Raw genomic sequence first — 21,191 nt, forward strand, 5'->3', positions numbered from 1 at the left:
GGCCAAGAGTTTAACTGGGTTCAAAAAACAAGTTGACCAGTTCATGGAGAAAAGGTCTTATCAATAGTTATTAGCCAAGATGGTCAGGGATGCAACCTCATGCTCTGGGTACCATTAAACTTCCAACTTCCAGAAGCTGGGACTGGATGACCAGAGATAGATCACTCAAAATTGCCATTCTGTTCACTCCCACTTAGGCACCTGGCATAGGCCACCATTAGAGACAACACACCGGGCTAAACTGACCATTAGCCTGACCCACTATGATCGTTCTTATGTTCCTACAGAGTTGGTTATCCACACATACACCATCCCTCTACCCAAGTAAATGCCCAACACAGTACAAGCATCATCCTACAGGGGCTGTGATTACCTAGGCAAGGGTTTTTGATTGGTAAACAACCCTTTGCTGGACAAGCATCATCCTGTGGTGTGCTGTCACTCCCCCTGTACACTCTTGCCCTGGTAAAGTCTCCCCACTCAAAAGGTAAGCATCTCCTTGCAAGACCTGGCATCTCCTATCCCTATGTCCAGGTACATCACCTCTTTCCCTTGATAAGCATCACCCTGAAGAATCTATTACTCTTACCTCATGCACAAATACTCAGGAGAAAGTGGCTCACCTCTTCATCAGAATAAACATCCTCCATACACAGCCCTGCCCAGATAACCTTACTCTCAGAATATCTCCATGCACAGCTTGTCACACTCTCCTCCCCCAGGTAAATGCTCTTCCCGGGTCTGTCATCCCTGACATTCCAGAGATATATCCCCTCCCCTACACAAGCAACTCCCCAACCCCAGGGCCTGTCACCCCACATACAAGGGAAATGCCACCCCTCTGCACTAGCATCTCCCCAGGACCCGTCACCCTCCTCATCCTGGGAAATGCCCCCCCTCACTAGCATCACCCCCAGGGCCTGTCACCCCCCTCATCTGGGAAATGGCCCCCCCACACACTAGCATCACCCCCAGGGCCTGTCACCCCCCTCATCTGGGAAATGCCCCCCACACACACTAGCATCACCCCCGGGGCCTGTCACCCCCCTCATCCTGGGAAATGCCCCCCACACACACACTAGCATCACCCTCGGGGCCTGTCACCCCCCTCATCTGGGAAATGCCCCCCACACACACTATCACCACCCCCAGGGCCTGTCACTCCCCCTCATCCTGGGAAATGCCCCCCACACACACTAGCATCACCCCCAGGGCCTGTCACTCCCCTCATCCTGGGAAATGCCCCCCACACACACTAGCATCACCCCCGGGGCCTGTCACTCCCCTCATCCTGGGAAATGCCCCCCACACACACTAGCATCACCCCCGGGGCCTGTCACCCCCCTCATCCTGGGAAATGCCCCCCACACACACTAGCATCACCCCCGGGGCCTGTCACCCCCCTCATCCTGGGAAATGCCCCCCACACACACTAGCATCACCCCCGGGGCCTGTCACCCCCCTCATCCTGGGAAATGCCCCCCACACACACTATCACCACCCCAGGGCCTGTCACTCCCCTCATCCTGGGAAATGCCCCCCACACACACTAGCATCACCCCCAGGGCCTGTCACCCCCCTCATCTGGGAAATGCCCCCCACACACACTAGCATCACCCCTGGGGCCTGTCACCCCCCTCATCTGGGAAATGCCCCCCACACACACTAGCATCACCCCCGGGGCCTGTCACCCCCCTCATCCTGGGAAATGCCCCCCACACACACACTAGCATCACCCTCGGGGCCTGTCACCCCCCTCATCTGGGAAATGCCCCCCACACACACTATCACCACCCCCAGGGCCTGTCACTCCCCTCATCCTGGGAAATGCCCCCCACACACACTAGCATCACCCCCAGGGCCTGTCACTCCCCTCATCCTGGGAAATGCCCCCCACACACACTAGCATCACCCCCGGGGCCTGTCACTCCCCTCATCCTGGGAAATGCCCCCCACACACACTAGCATCACCCCCGGGGCCTGTCACCCCCCTCATCCTGGGAAATGCCCCCCACACACACTAGCATCACCCCCGGGGCCTGTCACCCCCCTCATCCTGGGAAATGCCCCCCACACACACTAGCATCACCCCCGGGGCCTGTCACCCCCCTCATCCTGGGAAATGCCCCCCACACACACTATCACCACCCCCAGGGCCTGTCACTCCCCTCATCCTGGGAAATGCCCCCCACACACACTAGCATCACCCCCAGGGCCTGTCACCCCCCTCATCTGGGAAATGCCCCCCACACACACTAGCATCACCCCTGGGGCCTGTCACCCCCCTCATCCTGGGAAATGCCCCCCACACACACACTAGCATCACCCTCGGGGCCTGTCACCCCCCTCATCTGGGACATGCCCCCACACACACTAGCGTCACCCCCGGGGCCTGTCACCCCCCTCATCCTGGGAAATGCCCCCCACACACACTAGCATCTCCCCAGGGCCTGTCACTCCCACCCCCACGCCAAGTTAATGCCCCCCCCCGCACTAGCATCTCCCTGTGGCCTGTCACCCCCTACCCTGAGAAATGCCCCCCCCCAGGGCCAGTCACTCGAGCCCTGACGCTCTCCCCCGCTCCACGCCCCCTTGGCCAGTGCGGCTCCCTAGGCGAAGCCGGGGCTCCGCAGGCCGCGCCCGCCCCGCCTCAGGAGCGCGGCCGGCCCAGAGGTTCCTTTACCGTCTGCGTGCGGCGCAGCCCCGGGCTGGGCCATGGCTCCACCGGCGTCCCCCGCTCCCCTCAGGCAGCGGCTCGGCGGCTGAAACCGCTACGCCAGGAGCCGCTGCGAAAGACGGGAGCTGCCGGGCCGGGCCTCCGCCTCCGCCGCCTCATCCTGACAGCGGGCAAAGGGGCGGGCGGAGCGGCGCGCAGGCGCCGGGGCCTGCCCCGGGAGAGCACGGGAGCCGCGCGGGCGGGGCGGGGCGGGGCGGGGCGGGGCCGGCGGGAGAAGAGCGTGGGGACTCGCATGCCCCGCCCTGGGAGCAAGGAGGGGACGGGACCCTGGGGAGGAGTGAAGGCCGGAGATGGGGCAGCTGCCGAGCTGGAGCCGAGACCCTCAAGCCGTGGCCTGGCTTTGGGGCCCTGGTCCAATGCTGGGACCACCAGTCCGATCCCGGGATCCCAGCTCCTGGGCTGGGGCAGCTGGTGATGGGCCGCAGGGGAGGAGGCCCCTCCGCTCCCGTGCCGCAGCATTGTGCATTCACGGCACCGTGCTCCTGCCATCTCCGCTCTTGCTTTACTCCAGGGTTTGATAGACCGAGGCTGTGCCCTGTGCTTCACCTGCCAAATTTCCACGAGCTTTTGCCTGTGGCAGGGGTTTGTGATGGAGGATCCTCGCTTTGTCAAGAAACAACATTAAAATAAAGCCAGGCCTTCAAACGTGTACTAATATAAAATGCGACCAGTTAGGTCTGGTATCACTAGGGAATCAAGGGTCGGGTTTATTTGAAATTGAAGATGGAGTCACCCTGTAAATCCCCATGATTCCTTTAAAACTTGCCCTAGACACCCAGGGCCAAATTACTGCTACCATAAGTAGGCACAACTCCGAAGGGTTCTGCTAAAAGGATTGCCTTTACTAGTACATTAGACTTCACTGCAGTCCCAGCAATTATATCCATGCTGAATTTGGCCTAAATACTGGATGCATTGACTTTGGCAAGCCAGGTCTTGCCACTAAAGTGATAGAAAATTAAATTGAATGTTAAAATCCCCAAGAGGAAGAATACCCCTGTAGTTCCCCATGTCCTCAGCTGTAGGAAGATACTGAAGGGGAAGGCATCTGAAGGCGAATAATGCAGCATACTGGATGTAGAAGAGGAGAAGGAAAACATGTTCTAAGTGCTAGGAAGTTATTTTAAAAGACTATTGCGATCAAACAGAACAAACTAATCTATTCCATATTATGACACAGGGTCTGATGCTCAGAGGACATGGATTCAGATTATAGAACTTTATTTATTTTCTGCATCTGCACATTAACATATTTTATACTATACATTGCCTAGAGTGGGTTATTTGACACGTATTTGACATGTATACTGGCCACTAATCCAGTTTCACAAACAGATCTGAAAATATAGCTACTGAAACCACCCATCCCTTCGGCAACCTACTCCTTCCTCACCTTTAGCAACTCTTTCTTCCCACTGCAGGTTTTGTCCCAGAATGCTTCTTTATGCTGTTCCTCTCCCATTTGACCCTGAGCTCCTTTCATCTCACCTCACTAAAGATAGGAGAGCACAGCCTGCACAAATAGAGCCATATTTTCAAAATTGCTCAGCTATTATTTAGGCGCCTAAATAAAAGGCCAGATTTTACAAGTATTTGACACAGCAAGCACTGAGTTCTTTTGAAAATCTGGTCCCGATTGTGGGTGCTGAGCACCTGAAAATCTGGTCTCGTGTCTCAAGGTAGGCACTCAAAAATGGCATAATTCCCATTGACTTTATTGGTGTAGGCTCAAACCCTCAAGGAATCACTCACTGCTGCAAACAGAAATTCAGATAAGGATACAAGATAGAGATTATTTATCTGCAGGTGCTTAATAAGGAATGAGTGTAAAATTCCTCCAACCCTCCAGATCATCAAAACACCTAGTGGGTCTTATGACATGCTCAAGAACAGTGCTTGTATATTAAAGGGTTTAATACTGTAGCTTGGAGAAGAGGAAGGGCTGGAACTTTGTTTTCCTGTTCTCCTATCTAGAGCTTGACTAAACTTTATAAGTAAGTTTCATACTTCTGCTTTGTTGTCTGCTTTGGAGGGTGATAGGACCTGTCAGATGCCAAGAGTTACACAGTATATAGTAGCAATGTCTTGGAATTTAGAACAATTGGATCACTCCCTCATTCCTTCCCAAACGTCCCATTTAATTATGATAATTTGCAGTTCTATTGCACTGAGGATCTCAAAGGGTTTTTACAAACATGATTCAGCTGAGTCTTACATGAGCTCTGTGAGTTAGATAAATATTAATAGCAGGCTGAAGACACGAAAACAGGCCCAGAGTGATTCAGTGGCAGAACCAGGAGTAGAGCTTGAGTCCTGAGGCCCAATCCTACATTGGTTTTAGTTCTAGACAACATTACCAATATTAATGAACCAAATCAGACTGCTGCAGGAGATCACTGACTATTTCCACCACTGAAGACGACAAAATGAAGGTTCCCACAGAATTAGTCACTGTCTGGCAGACTTTCATGTCAGAAACTGCAGTTTTGCCAAACTGGTTTAGCTTCAGAGCCTAACATTGATATTTCAGCATTCAAAGAACATGCAGTAGACACATGATAAATGGAGACATGGTTGACTTGAAAAAGTGCACTCTGTATGTTAGTACAGATTAGAGATGAGGCTAACGCCTCAGACCCTCCCTGCCTAAAATTTGAATTTCATGGACTAACCAAAAGATATTAGTTTGCAGCTATTGGTGAAACAATAGTGACATCGAGTGACTAGCTAAACTAAACCAAAGTGTGTAGTCCCTGTGGATGTCTACAGGTGAGGCTCAGATTGGAAGGAAAGGAGCTTAGAAAAATCTTTCACCCAGCTATGTATCTCAGGGATGTGAAAAATCTGCACCCCTGAGCAATGTGGTTAAGCAGACCTAACTCTCACTGTAGACAGTGCTAGGTTAATGGAAGAGTTCTTCCATTACTTCCTCTTGGGGAGGTGGACTATCTATATGTAGATAGTTTCAGAGTAGATAGTGTCCATACTGAAGCACCACAGCTGCAGTGCTGCTGCTGTAGCATTTCCAGTGTAAACAAGCTTCAAGACAGAAGTGGGATTTTCTTTTGGCTCTACAGAGAAATAAAAGCATAAATAAAAATCAGAATAATTTGTTAATATTTTATTTCTTTATTCTTTGATAGGTACAGGGCACCCATCATAAGTGTGCTGGGTGTGCAAAACATGACATTTCATAACACAAACTAGAGTGGTCATCCAGACATACAAGGTCAAGTCCTTAACTGGTTTAAATTAATGTAGCTTCACCGATTTCAATTCAGATAGGCTGATTTATGCCAGTTAAGAATCTAGCCTACACATAGCATCAAAACTCACATCAAGAGCCGCTCCCAAAGCCAGTATTTATCATTAAACATTTTTATAGCCATAGTGCCTATAAGCCACAATCAAGCTGGATTCCATTATGCTAGGCACTGTACAAATATAGAATCAATGACAGTTCCTGCCCCTTTGATAAAGGAACACCCAAAGCTTAGTTCATCCCATCTCAGAGAAAGGCTGAGTTACAAAGACAGATTTTGCAATCTGCCTACAGGGTCAACAAACTTGGATTCTGTTGCACCAAGGGGAAGTAAATTCCAGCGTTGAGGTCCTCCCTTGAGAATGCTGTGCTCCCAGATACCAAATGAACAAATCCAAAGAGTGTCAGCTCAGGCATCCCAGATGATTTCATGTGTGAAGATCCAGGGGACAATCTCTTTCACTGGACTAACCACAAATAAAAGATGCTGTCAAGTTTTATCTTTATACATATGCAACAAGGGAAAGACTTATAATCTGAACATACAGGGGACAAGGCATCATGGAGGAGGAGCTACGCATCCTCAACTCGAAATGAAGCCAGAGGGAGCATTCAAAGAAGGCATTAAGCAACTTAAGTTCTGTCAAATAGCAGCTAATGGAGTTCTCCCATGGCTGGAAGGAGAGGACATGAGAGACTGAAGAAAGGAACAGCACAGAAGTTGGTGCGAGTACCTTAACTGAATATTTCTAGACTTTAGATCTTAGATCTGAACTAGCCAATTTTTTACCTTTCATATTTCAGTTTAACCATAATTCAGAATTTCCTGACTTTCAAACGTTTCCTCAATAACTACAATGTTCTAATAAGTGTGGTAAATTAATGGTCTATTTACAACATTAGGTCTGAATCCTGCAAAAAATTTAGTCATGTGAGTAACTTTGCTCATCAAAATTGTTTTGTCATTGAAATTGATTGAGAGTAAAGTTACACATATGCGAGTGTTTGCAGCATTGGGGCCTTAACTCTTTCTACACAAAATGTTATTTGGGAATTTAGATTGGTCTAAGCTTTGCCATGTGGGGATTGGTTACAATTCCCAAATCATCAACTCTTTCCTGCAAAAAAGTGTTGGGAATTTGGTATTGAACAATTATATTCCTTGCAACTGTAACATCTTAGAGAACAAGAATATTTTATGTAGTTAAAATCTATTTCAAGAGCAATTGAAAAATGTTATTTCTGCCTTATTGTTTAAAAGGGTTCCATGTGGTACAATTCTTAGAATATATGGAAAGCAGATGAAGCCAAAAATGACATTTGGCAGGCAAAAATCTAGGCTGCTTGCATTGGCTTCAAAGCTAGATAGGCTCAAGCTGTGTATATTAAGATTCTAAAGCTCTTTTAGTTCCCATGGGGTTACTTCATTGGACACGCTCATATACCATGGGTTTCAGAGTAGCAGCGTGTTAGTCTGAATTCACAAAAAGAAAAGGAGGAGTACTTGTGGCACCTTAGAGACTAAAATTTGAGCATAACCTTTTTGAGCTATCGCTCACTTCGTCGGATGCATTCAGTGGAAAATACAGTGGGGAGATTTATATACATAGAGAACATGAAACAATGGGTATTACCACACACACTGTAACCAGAGAGTGATCACTTAAGATGAGCTAATACCAGCAGGAGAGCGGCGGGGGGGGGGGGGCAGGGTCCTTTTGTAGTGATAATAAAGGTGGGCCATTTCCAGCAGTTGACAAGAATGTCTGAGGAACAGTGGGGGGGGGGGAGGAGGGGGGAAAATAAATAGTTTTACTTTGTGTAATGATCCATCCACTCCCAATCTCTATTCAAGCCTAAATTAATTGTATCAGTTTGCAAATTAATTTCAATTCAGCAGTCTCTTGTTGGAGTCTGTTTTTGAAGTTTTTAGGTCTGTAATCGAGTGACCAGAGAGATGGAAGTGTTCTCCGACTGGTTTTCGAATGTTATAATTCTTGACGTCTGATTTGTGTCCATTTATTCTTTTACGTAGAGACTGTCCAGTTTGACCAATGTTCATGGCAGAGGGGCATTGCTGGCACATGATGGCATATATCACATGGGTAGATGCGCAGGTGAACAAGCCTCTGATATTGAGGCTGATGTGATTAGGCCCATGATGGTGTCCCCTGAATAGATATGTGGGCAGAGTTGGCAACGGGCTTTGTGCAAGGATAGGTTCTTGGGTTAGTGGTTCTATTGCGTGGCTGCTGGTGTTTGCTTCAGGTTGGGGAGGCTGTCTGTAACCAAGGACTGGCCTGTCTCCCAAGATCTGTGAGAGTGATGGGTCGTCCTTCAGGATAGGTTGTAGATGATGCGTTGGAGAGGTTTTAGTGGGGCCTGAAGGTGATGGCTAGTGGCGTTCTGTTATTTTCTTTGTTGGGCCTGTCCTGTAGCAGGTGACTTCTGGGTACTCTTCTGGCTCTGTCAATCTGTTTCTTCACTTCAGCAGGTGGGTATTGTAGTTGTAAGAATGCTTGATAGAGATCTTGTAGGTGTTTGTCTCTGTCTGAGGGGTTGGAGCAAATGCGGTTATATCGTAGAACTTGGCTGTAGACAATGGATCGTGTGGTATGATCTGGATGAAAGCTAGAGGCATGTAGGTAGGAATAGCGGTCAGTAGGTTTCCGGTATAGGGTGGTGTTTATATGATCATTGCTTATTAGCACCATAGTGTCCAGGAAGTGGATCTCTTGTGTGGACTGGTCCAGGCTGAGGTTGATGGTGGGATGGAAATTGTTGAAGTCATGGTGGAATTCCTCAAGGGCTTCTTTTCCATGTGTCCAGATGATCAAGATGTCATCAATGTAGCGCAAGTAGAGTAGGGGCATTAGGGGACGAGAGCTGAGGAAGAGTTGTTCTAAGTCAGCCATAAAAATGTTGACATACTGTGGGGCCATGCGGGTACCCATAGCAGTGCCACTGATTTGAAAGTATACATTGTCCCCAAATGTGAAATAGTTATGGGTGAGGACAAAGTCAAAGTTCAGCCACCAGGTGTGCAGTGACATTATTGGGGATACTGTTCCTGATGGCTTGTAGTCCATGTATGCGTGGAATGTTGGTGTAGAGGAATTCTACATCCATAGTGGCCAGGATGGTGTTTTCAGGAAGATCACTGATGGATTGTAGTTTCCTCAGGAAGTCAGTGGTGTCTCAAAGATAGCTGGGAGTGCTAGTAGCGTAGGGCCCGAGGAGGGAGTCTACACAGCCAGACAATCCTGCTGTCAGGGTGCCAGTGCCCGAGATGATGGGGCATCCAGGATTTCCAGGTTTATGGATCTTCGGTAGCAGATAGTTCTCCTGCTGGTAATAGCTCATCTTAAGTGATCACTCTTGTTACAGTGTGTATGGTAACACCTATTGTTTCATGTTCTCTATGTATATAAATCTGATGAAGTGAGCTGTAGCTCATGAAAGCTTATGCTCTAATAAATTTGTTAGTCTCTAAGGTGCCACAACTACTCCTTTTCTCATATACCATGTAACCAAACAATTTTTCTTGTTGCAAAATAACCACAGAATCAGAAACTCATTATGGGCTCATAAAATACACATTAGTAACATACACTTTTGGATAACCTTGTACAGCAACATTTAGTTAGAATCCTAACTTTAAAGAGACTCAAAAACAACAATACCCCTTAATAGAGGTATGTGTTTATCTTCCTCAGTTTAAAGGTTGGAAAACTGAGGCACAGAGCAAAGCAAAATGACCTACTCAGGGTAGGTGTACTGAATTAGACACAGAGTAAGTAACAGAACTTCAGAGTTCCAACTCCCAAATAGTCCCCCTGACCATTATATACACATCCTCTCATTAAAAAAAAAAATGAACGTGATCACTGAAGTTAATGGCAGTGGGTTAAGTTTTGAGGACACATCCAAGATGGGTATTTTGCAATCAGAGACACTCTGGGTAAATTGGAAGATTTGGTACATACTACATGCTGTAGTACCTTTCAAAACAATCGATCATATTAGCAGTAGTTTCCAATGCATTCATTTCCCCATTGTAATTTAGGGTGTCCAGATAGCATGTGTGTAAAAAAAAAATCAGGATGGGGGGGTAATAGGTACCTATAAAAGAGAAAGCCTCCAATATCTATAAAATCGGGACATCTGGTCACCCTAGTGTATCTTGTTCTGGACCCAATGCTACAGCCCTTGTTCATGTGAACAGTCAATATCAGTGAGATTATTCATGTAAGGATTATAGGATTAGGCCCTTTATTTGTGGAAAATTTTCAGATCTAATCACCCAATGAGGCACATACAGATCAGATATCCTGTTAAATCTAGTGCTAACAATGCCCACTTGCCAAGAGGAAGAGGGAGTATTGCAAGCACCGTGTGAAATTTGGTATCCCAAGTGTGTGTAGCCACTAGACTTTCATTTTAAGACTATGAAGGCTTTTGTTTTGGAGGGTTGATAGGTTTTGTTAATCCATGCAATAACTCCCACTGTGTCCCTTCCAAAACTGACAAGAGATAGCTTAAACCAGGGGTGGTCAAACCGTGGCTCACAAGCCGCATGTGGCTCTTTTATAGTTAAAGTGCAGCTCGCAGAGCCCCCTAGGTCCTCCCCACACCCCATTCTTCACTGAATGCGGGGAAGCTTGGGGTTTCAGCCATGCAACAGCATGGAGGGGTTACAGGTTTCTGCCCAGTGGGGAGAGGGAGTCTTGGGGCTTCAGTTCCATGGGAAGCACCTGCTGGGGCACAGGGCTTCAACAGGAGTGGGGCAGAAGCCCCAAGCCTTGGCAGGCACCTCCCACAGGCACCTTTCCTGAGGTTTGTCTACCTATCTCTTTATTTTCCTGGAGTCTGTTCTCTGTGCCTATGTCTCTCAGGCACACTCGCACAAAATATCTTGTACCTCAATAGAACCTTCCATCTGAGGAAGAGCTTCACAAACATAATTGAACGGAAACCCCCCAATACTCCCTGTGAGGCAAGTATTATTTCAGTTTTACAGACTGGGAAACCGAGGGTCAGAGAGAGAAAGAGGAAAAAAGTGACTTGCCTAAAGTTACACAGAAAGTCAGTGGCAGAGATGGAAACAGAATCCAGATCTTCTGACTCCCAGTCCTGTGTTTTTGCCATGAAACCATCTTTCCTCCCTTTGCTTATTTATTACAGCTTCAAATAGCTTCAAACCTCCCTTGAAAAATGCACAAAGGCAAACATATGTTCTTAAATTAATACTTGGCTACAAAGTACAAAGATTAAAATGACTCATATTTTAATATAACATCAGCGCATGCAGGAAAAGTTTAGAATTGGGACACTCTTGACTTAGTGTTGTTTTATTGGGGAGAATATAGCACAAAGAAGCACTGTTTCTCCATTGACACCAGGAAAGATTTCACACTACATGTTTTAGCCTCTTTCAGATTTTCTCCTCCAGACATATTGCAATCTGTCCTATATTTACATGCAGACTTAATGTCACTCAGCCCATTTATATGCTACCTCCACTGCTTGTTACTATGGAGAAGATTGATAAACAACCAGATAGCAAATAAAATATTTCAGGAGGAATGTGAAAACCACTACTTAGGGAATTTTCATGTACTGCGCAGTGACAACGTTTTATTCAGCATTTGTTGTAACTTCGTAGAGCCTCTCTCATTGCAGCATCAGCCGCATGCTGTGCAGTCAAAACATGCTCTTCCCACAGGACTTAAACTTAGACATGTAACTGTCTTGTACCCTGGTGGAATCTGTATAGTTCTCATAGGGGAGAAGTCTTATTTTAAGAGTAATTTATCTGGAGGGAAATGCAAAGACCACCTTCAAGTGTCTAAGCAGAGTAACTGCAGAAAATATCAGATGCATGATTTATTGCTATATAGCATTTATACTATGGTGTCTCATTGCATTTCACAGCCAAGATATCTTACTTGCAGCTTCATGGGCTATGTAAGCTACAATATATTGCAGAGATAACACCTGTAGATAAGACAGGATGGGAGTGAAGAATGGCACAGTGGCCACATTTCAGTAATAATTACTGAACATTGAGACAATTTGGAGGCGCAGGGAGTAAGGTTAGATTGGTTTTTATGAGAAGGAGGTCTAAAAGTCATAGGCTGGGGAAAAAGTTGCATCTTAAGATGGATTTTTCAAAGAATCAAGTAGACACAAAGAGGGGTTTGTTCCCAATGGAAGTGACAGTGTGGGAGAAGATCCTTACTCTCACTGCAGAGAGAACACAAGAGGACAGGTGTGGCAAAAAGAAGTGTGGTATTGAAGCCATGTAGAAAGTGGGCTTGATAATAAAAAGAAGTAATGCTGTAAAAACAGGGTCCAGATCCTTGGCCTCTGGTTCATCCCCTTTGCATTGTGGGAGCAGCACAAGCCTGGAAAGCTGCCCTAAGTGGGCATCTGGGAAATTGGGGGAGTGCAAATTGACTTTAAACCACCTTTGTTCATCCCCTCAGGCCCTGCATCAAACATAGCAGGGCTGGACCCAAGGATGTGGCTCACGGTTTCAAGAAAGGAAAAGAATAGGAAGAAGAGTTTGCACAGAGTTCTACAATATGTTTATGATTGGGTGAGAAGAAGGAAGTTATGGGAGAACTCATAGTACATGACATTGAGAAAAGGGCAAAAATCTGCAGAAAGGACCCCCCCCCACACACACACACAAAAAAAGAAAAATGGTGAAATAGGTTTGGGGATCCTCTGCAGAGAGCTGAGCCCAAACAGGTGTCTGAGAGAAGGATACACCTTCCTGTTGCCAACAGATATGGAAAGAGCTGGTAAAATGCTAGTCCAATACAGAACCATAAATGCTTGGTGGATAACCAATGGGGTTATTATTAATCAAAGACACACAGAGTGTTCCACTTCAGCACAATGTTCAAACTAAAATAGCACAAACATATTCTGCCTAGAACCAGACATATGACAGGCTGGCATAAATTATAAATCCTGTAATCCAAGACATCTCTTCTCTTTGTTGTGTTCAGCATTCCCAGGAATGTTTACACGTCTGTTCCTTCTTATTCTCTTTACAATGGACTTGCAAAACAGAATGCAGCTCTTTGATTAATGCTAAGGAATGCTGTGCCCTGTGGTTGCAGTACCCAGATGTAGTGGTGAGAGCACTGAAAATGTAGTGTGACAAAGTTCCTCCTCTACCTTGGTGGGTCCTGCGCTTATTGGTGGATTTTGCTCGCCTCAGAGATTCACAGCAGACCTCAGTTTGGCCACTTTCATGGCTCAAATCTTCCGTTCACTCAGATAACCTCATCACTGGCCAGCATGGGGGGGGGGGGGAAGAGAGAGTAAGAACAATCCCCACAGATGGATTTCTGCTGATCCATCATAGGGGTCGGGAACCAGCTCAGAGACCTTCACCTCTGGTGGAAGCTCCTGTTTGGGTTAGGAGGTTTGGGGGGAACCCAGGCCCACCCTCTACCCCGGGTTCCAACCCAGGGCCCTGGGGACTGGAGCTTCTGGAACAGCTGTACAACAGCTACAATTCCCTGGGCTACTGCCCTTGGCCTCCTCCTAACACTTTCTTTCTCCTCACTACAGGACCTTCTCCTGATATCTGTTAACGCTTGTACTCCTCAGTCCTCCAGCAGCACATCCTCTCACTCCCAGCTCCTTACATGCACACCTCACTAATTGGAGTGACAGCCTTTTTAAACCAGGTGTCCTGATTAGCCTTAATTAATTCTAGCAGCTTCCCAATTGGCTACAGGTGTCCTAATTAGCCTGCCTGCCTTAATTAGTTCTAGAAAGTTCCTGAGAGTTCTGGAATAGTCCCTGTTATCTTACCCAGGAAAAAGAGACCTGCTTAACCTCTAACTAATGTATCTACCTTTGACCACTCTCTTGTAGCTATCTGGCCTGACCCTGTCACAGTAGGAAACCTTTAATCTCCTGTGGAACTTGGTTAAATTGTCTGAATTGAACATATAATCCTTCCTTTTTAGATATATCAGTTATATTAAGTCTATGGGCCAGACCCTCATCAGGGCCGGGTTAACCTTTTGTGGGCCTGGTGCCAAACATATTTGTGGGCCCCCCCATGGGGGCAATGGAGCCTGGTGCTGGGGGGTCGGTCCCCGGAGTGAGGGGCTAGCCAGGGGCAATGGAGCATGGTATGGCAGGGGGCAGCCCCACTCCCCCCAGTCCAGTGCGAGAGCACTATTTACAAATCAGCAGTTGCCAGATGCACATTGGCCCGCCCGGCTCTGTGCTACCAGCATGCCTCTTCCCCACAGGGGTGGGCCCATGTCATGCCACACAACCCCCCTGCCAAACACCAGAACACCCTCCCTGATTCCCTATGGCCAGAGGCGACCCCCCTCCCCCCGGGCCCTGCCACAAATGCACAGTGCCCTGCGCACCACCACAACTGCCCAGCACCCCACACGGAACCCCCACTCCCTAGTGCCCCAACACACAGAGATCTTCCCCATCCCTTTACAGCCCAGCACCCACCCCCACCCCGGCCCTCCAGAGACCCACTCCCCTACACCCTGCTTCCCAGCCCCACTCACCGACCCTGCTGGGATGTGACTATGTCTGCCGGGCTGAGCTGCCAGTGCAGCCAGGGCTGGTCCCAGGGCCGGGAATCACTCTGGCCCCTCAGGAATGGTGCGATCAGCCAGGCCAGGGCCTGTCCCGGCCGGGCTTCCTCAGGACCCACTTACCTGGAGGGGCCCAGCCAAGCCCCCCACACTGTCCCCCCCCCGCAACTGCATCTGGGGAGAGAGGTGGGGCCCCACAGGTGGTGGGAAGAAGAGACTGCCTGGAGCTGGAAGTGCACTGGGGTCCAGCCAGGGGGCAGAGAGAAGCCGGTGGGTGGGGCCAGGGGGTGGAGAGGAGCCCTCAGCCGGCGGGCAGGCCGAGAGGAGCAAGTGGTGGGCGGGGTGTTTGAGGGGAGCCAGTGGGCAGGCGGGGTCCCTCCAGGTAAGTGGGTCCTGAGGAAGCCCAGCTGGCACAGTGCAAGCTGAGCAGGCCGGGGCTCCTTCTGAGCATGGGCCCGGCTCCATGGTGCCACTGGTGCCATTGTAAACCCGGCACTGACCCTCATTTGTGCCACTGCTACACCCCGCACAGCTGAGGTGGGGCAAATGTGGATTTATGCCACAAGCAGTTTTCCCCAGTCACATCTCCAATCATCCCCCATTTCAGCAACAGAGAAACAGATAGTACAGCATAGCTATGGGGAGTGGGTAAGAGGCAGAATGAACATAGCTTGAGTTCCATACCCCGGGTGGAATGTGTGGCACTGGGTAGCTGAGATCAGGATTTGACTTTACCCAAGAAAGAGAGATTAGATACTGGCTGTTAGATGGCAAGATTGCTCAGGTAGCACATACTCAGTAAAATAAACTACACAGAACTAGTTATATCTGCTTTAAAAGGCAAAGGGCTGAATCAATTCTACTGTGATTCAAACCAAGGATTTTAGGTATTTCAAACCTTAGACAAACAGCACTAAACCAGTCCCATCCAGGATAAGAATACACATTAGTAGGAAGGGAAACTGTGCCTACAATTTTATATGAGTGATAGGAAAATTATTTTGTAAATGACTTTTTGGGAAACATGCTCCATGCTAGAGAGGCCACATTTACCATTTATACACATTGGCATGGTTGGCAAGATAGATGCAAACTGGGTAGGGGCTTAGAAATTGTTTGGGTTGGAAATATATATAATCACTTTGAAGTCTATGGGGCTGAATTGAAAATGCTGGCTTGGGCATTTCAGAGGCACTCAGCATCAGCATTCAGGGTGGTGGAAGAAAAAGGAATCCATTAAGACCGAAGGTGCTTGGAGAGGTGCATCCAAAGTCTCATAGAAGAGTTCACTCTGCTGGTGGAAGACTTAGGTTCTGAGTGGGAGAATGTGGGTAAACAGTATTGCTGGAGAAACTGTGTCCAGAAGGTACTGCAGGATCACAAAGAATCAAGACAACTAAGAAGAAGGATGATCCTGTGGTTAAGGCATTAGCATGAGAATCAGGAAATTTGGGTCAGCTTTTGCAGCTTTGACACTGACTTCCTCTGTGACCTTGGGCATGTCACTTAAAAAGTTTTTGTTTTGTTTTGTTTTTCATTTTCCTCACCCTGTAAACAGAGTGAATAACATTTCCCTAATTTTCAGGGTGTCACTCAAATAAAATGGTAATGAATGTTGTGGAAAAGCCTATACATACTTAAACCTCCTGTGAATCTGTGGAAAGAAGCGGAAAATAAACAAAACTTTCAAAAGAAATGTATGTTCTCAACTTACGATCTGAACATTTAAATATATACATTGAGGTATTGCAATGATCTGCACAGGAAATGAAAAAGGGAAGTACCTTGACTACAGTGAAGTATCAATATTAACAGCAATATTAACAGATGTTAACTGTTAACTAATATTAACTAATATTAACAGCAAGAGGTACTATTTTTCTTTTAACTGAGATCATGGAAGGATACAAACCCACTGTTCTTATTCTGCTGCTCACTTTCCCCCTACAAACTACACACAGATTTAAGGTAGGTGGGTCTCATGGAGTTACATGCCAGTCCAAAAAAAAATCTTTGACTATGAACCATCAATGTGATGCAGCTGTGAAAAAGGCAAATGCAATCCTAGGGTATATTAGGTGAAGCTTTTCCAGTAGAGATAGAGAAGTATTAATACCACTTAAAATCTATCTTTCTGTAGTTAATACATTTGTTTTGTTATCTAAACCAGTGTGTTTGGATTGAAGTGTTTGGGAAACACCATTTGGGATAACAAGATTTGTGCATATCAGTTTCTATTAATAAATGACAGACTACGTCTATGTCCAGGAGGGTGTCGGCAGTACAAGATGAACATTTCTGTGGGAAACTATGGTACTGGGAGTTTCTTGTTGTTGCCTTGCAGTGTAATTCATGAGTGGCTGGCTATTGTAGAGCTGGGAGTGATTTACATGGTGAAGGCTGTGTGATCGCAAACCAGGAGTGGTTGCTCTCACAGACAAACAATGTAAAAGGCACGCCAGGTTGGAGAATTAAGGGACACAGCTGTCCATCAGTCCAGATTGTACCCTGGATAATGTCACTATATATATATATATATATATATATATATATATATATATATATATAAATTCTCATAGCAAAGTGACAGTATTATTTTATCAACTATAATTCGTTAACAACATAATAAAAGCATCCAGTTTGGTTAATAATTAAATCACATAATGTTTTCATATCATGTGCTGCAAAGAACTACAGGAGACACATTAAAAAGCCACTTGCAGCTCAGCAGCCTCAGTCTGAGTATCACTGGTCTAGTGGTTAGGGCAATAACTTAGAACTGTGGAGACTTGGGTTAAGTGCCTGCTCTGCCACAGACTTCGTGTGTGAGCTTGGGCAAGTCACTCAGCTGCTCTGTGCCTTAGTTTACCCCCTAACTCTCACCACTTCTTTTTGGTATCCACTCGTCTTACATTTCGTATTAAGAACATCCCTCTGTCCCTTCAAATTTAGCATTTATAAATGGAGGCAAATAGGTGTTCTATTATCTATTCTTTTTTAATTAATGAAATTCCATCACTGGACAATGATGGGCCCAGCACTATTTAAAGGTGACTTTAAAGACGACAATCCCCAAAGTAAAATAATAGGGCTGTGCCCTTTTTTGCTTCTTTGTGCTGTATATAAAAGGCTTGAAGCCTGCTGGGGTGTTATTTTTCTCTTCCCCCCTGCTTCCTTCCTGGTTTTTACCTTAGAAATGTCAGGAATTTCAATTTGGGGCTTCAGGAGTTTGTTTTGCTAGATGACTTGCCGCTGACTGAGATTTTTCACAGGTCCCACTTCAAGGGGCAAAAGTTTTGGATCTTTAACAGAGATCTTTTTCTTCAACTCTTTCTCAGGTGTTTGAGTTAGAGAAGTTAATAAGAACATTCTGAATAAAAATTACTTCCCCATCTTGACTAACCTTGTTTCATGGGCATCATATTTCTGAAGACATCATCTTCTTAGTTCTCCTAATGTCCATAAAGTCTCGTAGAGTGGGCAAAATTAAAATTTCTAAATGTTAATAAAAAAAATCTTAAAAAAAATCAAACAAAAGCCTCTTTCAGACCTTCCTTATATATTACAAAGATACATGCATGCACCCCGCCCCGCCCCACGCCCCCACAAAAAATCCAAAGAACCCACTAACCCATTTCTTTCTTTGGCAGGCTACCCTAAAGTCCTGTAATACAACTGGTTTGGTAGGTAAGATGCTGGAAATCCTGCCAATTTTGCTCTTTTTAAAAAGTTCTCCAGGCTCATTTAGTTTGATGGTCTGCATGAGCTTAATGTAAGTATATGATTAATTTAAAAATGAGGGGATAACATCGGGAAGGTAAGGAATAGTTTAAAGGAAGAAGTAGATCAGATGAAAGTGCCCAGGAAAAGGTTAAAAAGTCTCTTCCTTGATGTAAACTTGGAAAGGATGGAATGTCTCATTGGTAGAAGGGAAATACCATGTAGGAACTGGACCAAAGCAAGATTAAGAGACCAGGAGCTCACTGATCTGCTCACATAGGGTAGTCCAACTTCTTGCTTATGTGTCATGCACAGTGACTGCAGACTGCGACCTTGATTCTGGGCTGTGCCTCTCAAGAGATGTGGCCCAGAAAGCTGCGGTGGGTCATTAAGCCACTTCTGCATCTCTGACATTTAGAGATTGCTGGGGGATAGTCTAGTCAGTGATACGTAGTCTGCAATGGTCCCCAAGAAATCAGTTGACACCCCAAAATAGGTGGAGTGCAGAAAAGTCTAGCTACACTCCCCACCTCCCACATTTCTTTCACCCAGCTCCTGAGATACCCCTGTTCCAGTGGTATGTGTATCATAGGCCATCACCCAGGCAACCCCTCAGGTTGTAGGGTAGGGGTGAATCTGGCAGCTTTGTGGCCCCTTTACACCACAATAGTGGAATATGCAGAATGCAGCCTGGAATCAAGGCCCAAGGCTCTGTTCCAGAGCTCTCTGAGTCCTCATTCATCAGAAAGGCAGTGGCTAAAATGCAACCCCGTGGGGTATGGTAGGGGGAAAAAATGGATGGCTCCTCAAGACTCTGACAGGGCTGCAGATAATCAGGTTTGTTAGGGGGGAATGTCCTGTATCGCTCTTAGAATAATAGAATTTAACAAATGATGTGATAAACCAAAGGTCGGTCAGTGATCCCCAACCACATCTCACACACACATCCACATACTGTTGGAACATGCATTCCCACTTAGATACACACACACACAAATACGTGTTGTCAGTAACACCCTTTCCTAATAACTGCATCTTCCCACTACCCTTTTTGTCTAGTATGTACTGATTTTTTGCTGGGGTTGGCAAGCAGGCTACTTACCGGTAGAAACTGACTGTTGTTGTGCATTGTAATGAACTGGCGAGTGTCTGTGTACCCTTTAATGGCTGGAATCAGAACTTCTCTATTTTGTGTCATAGGCCACCTATGTTAACAGGGAATGGAGATTCTCCGTGTGGAATAACAGGATTTGGCTTCTATTCTTACTGTTTCTGTAAAGTGGCTATAGTGTGCAGCATAGCATGAATTGTGAAGTCCCAGGCAATCAGAGATGTGTGGATACGATAATACTTTAACAAATCTCCCTAGTGACTCCCAAACGTGACATGAAACAAAGGAGTTAAAAGTCCAAACCTCAGCTTCACACTAACTTAGCCAAATACATCCCTGGTGTAACACCGCTGAAGTCAACAGTTACACCAGGAATTGAAGTGTCCCATTGTATTGTGAAGGTGTCAGCACTCTTTGCAGCAAAATTTCCATGCAACCCTTGGGGAAAAAAATTCAGAGCATATGTTCTATGGAAACCTGATGGTGTTTTGACTGAATATCGCTTTTAATGATCTGCAAAAGAGAAGCAGAAGGGCCTCCTAAGAGCTTTCTGGTTTTTATACCAGCCTCATTACCTCAGATGCAAATAGAATTTAAGGATCTTGTGTCTTTAGGAGCCACAATTGATCCCCTCTTCTGTTATCACACATCCCCCAAAAGACACACATGATTTTTGCACCTCAGTAGTTTTTTCTATATGCCATATAATTATTTTATGTTTCATATTTATTATTACAGATACAGTGATGGATTGCTCACTTTCCCTAGTATTGGTGTTTGCCCTAAGGACTGGTGCAGAGCTCATGACTTGCCAGGAGTCGGATTCGCCTCTGGCTTTGTGTTGGTGTTTTTACATCAATGTAACTTCACAGTCTGGCTTCTCTGGGGTCTAAGTGGTAGGAGATTCTTAACAGTCTGTAAGATTTCCAGCCTCATGTTGCAAAGATGAACTTAACTATCGGTGCTCATAAGTACTAAATTTGATTTTATTTTGATGACTCAATAACAATTCAGTCCCAGGGTTTTGGGAATAGATGGTTTCTGCCAAACCACAATAAATGCTTTGTCTGGAACTCATGGACAGTAACATAGCAATGGAGGGTGTATCCATGTCTTTTACTCCCTCTGAATAATTCTCAGAATCCTGGAATGGATTTCATGAAATGTGTAAAGAAAACAGGCTTTTCATTTCTCTAAATAAGGAAAAAAGAAAAGGAGTACTTGTGGCACCTTAGAGACTAAGAAATTTATTTGAGCATAAGCTTTCGTGAGCTACTGCTCATTTCATCAGATGCATTTGGTGGAAATGCATCCGATGAAGTGAGCTGTAGCTCACGAAACCTTATGCTCAATAAATTTCTTAGTCTCTAAGGTGCCACAAGTACTCCTTTTCTTTTTGCGAATACAGACTAACAGGGCTGCTACTCTGAAACCTACATAAGGAAGGGACAGTGGAACTCAGCAAAACAGAGGATTTTGTATTATGCTCCTGTTTGGGATTTATGCAAGCCAAATTCCCTACCCATCCTCAAACAATGCTCTATTCAATGTAAGGCACACTTGAGAGAGTTCACATTACCTTTTTGCTGCGCTGAGTTTGTGGAATTTATCTGCTTTCATGGATTAAGTGTATGTAGAACCTAACTACTGGCGCTGGGCTCCAGCTGTGAATTTTGAATCTGGATTAGAATTTCCCAAAGTTCAAAGAGGCTTGGAACTGATGTTCTGGTTCAGGCCCACCTTTACTGAAAACACCTAAGTGCAATG

At 46.0% G+C, this 21,191-nt stretch overlaps 1 protein-coding gene and 1 long non-coding RNA gene across 14 annotated transcripts in view; both read right to left on the reverse strand.

The window, feature by feature from the left end:
- The window catches only part of RABEP1 (rabaptin, RAB GTPase binding effector protein 1), a 76,658-nt gene extending 73,455 nt beyond the window's left edge, over window positions 1–3,203 (reverse strand). For 9 of the 13 annotated variants that reach the window (XR_006276172.1, XM_043499318.1, XM_038376208.2 and 6 more), the window contains exon 1: window positions 2,684–2,912. Coding sequence is in view for 12 of the 13 variants with exons in the window: in XM_043499318.1 (XP_043355253.1) it covers window positions 2,684–2,717 (34 nt within the window). In the remaining variant the exon portion in view is untranslated. Of the gene's footprint in view, window positions 1–2,683 lie in introns of all 13 variants that reach the window. The other 4 variants (XM_043499316.1, XM_038376201.2, XM_038376202.2 and 1 more) reach the window with 3 other exon arrangements.
- A 2,688-nt stretch (window positions 3,204–5,891) lies between these two features.
- On the reverse strand, window positions 5,892–21,142 carry LOC119844827. Its single transcript, XR_006276177.1, has 3 exons — window positions 21,004–21,142; window positions 17,997–18,088; window positions 5,892–6,466 (listed from the first exon to the last, which is right to left on the reverse strand). It is a non-coding gene; the product is annotated as an uncharacterized LOC119844827 (long non-coding RNA).
- Between the last annotated feature and the right edge of the window lie 49 nt (window positions 21,143–21,191).

Source organism: Dermochelys coriacea, chromosome 17 (assembly GCF_009764565.3).
Source record: "Dermochelys coriacea isolate rDerCor1 chromosome 17, rDerCor1.pri.v4, whole genome shotgun sequence".
Classification (NCBI taxonomy): domain Eukaryota; kingdom Metazoa; phylum Chordata; order Testudines; family Dermochelyidae; genus Dermochelys; species Dermochelys coriacea.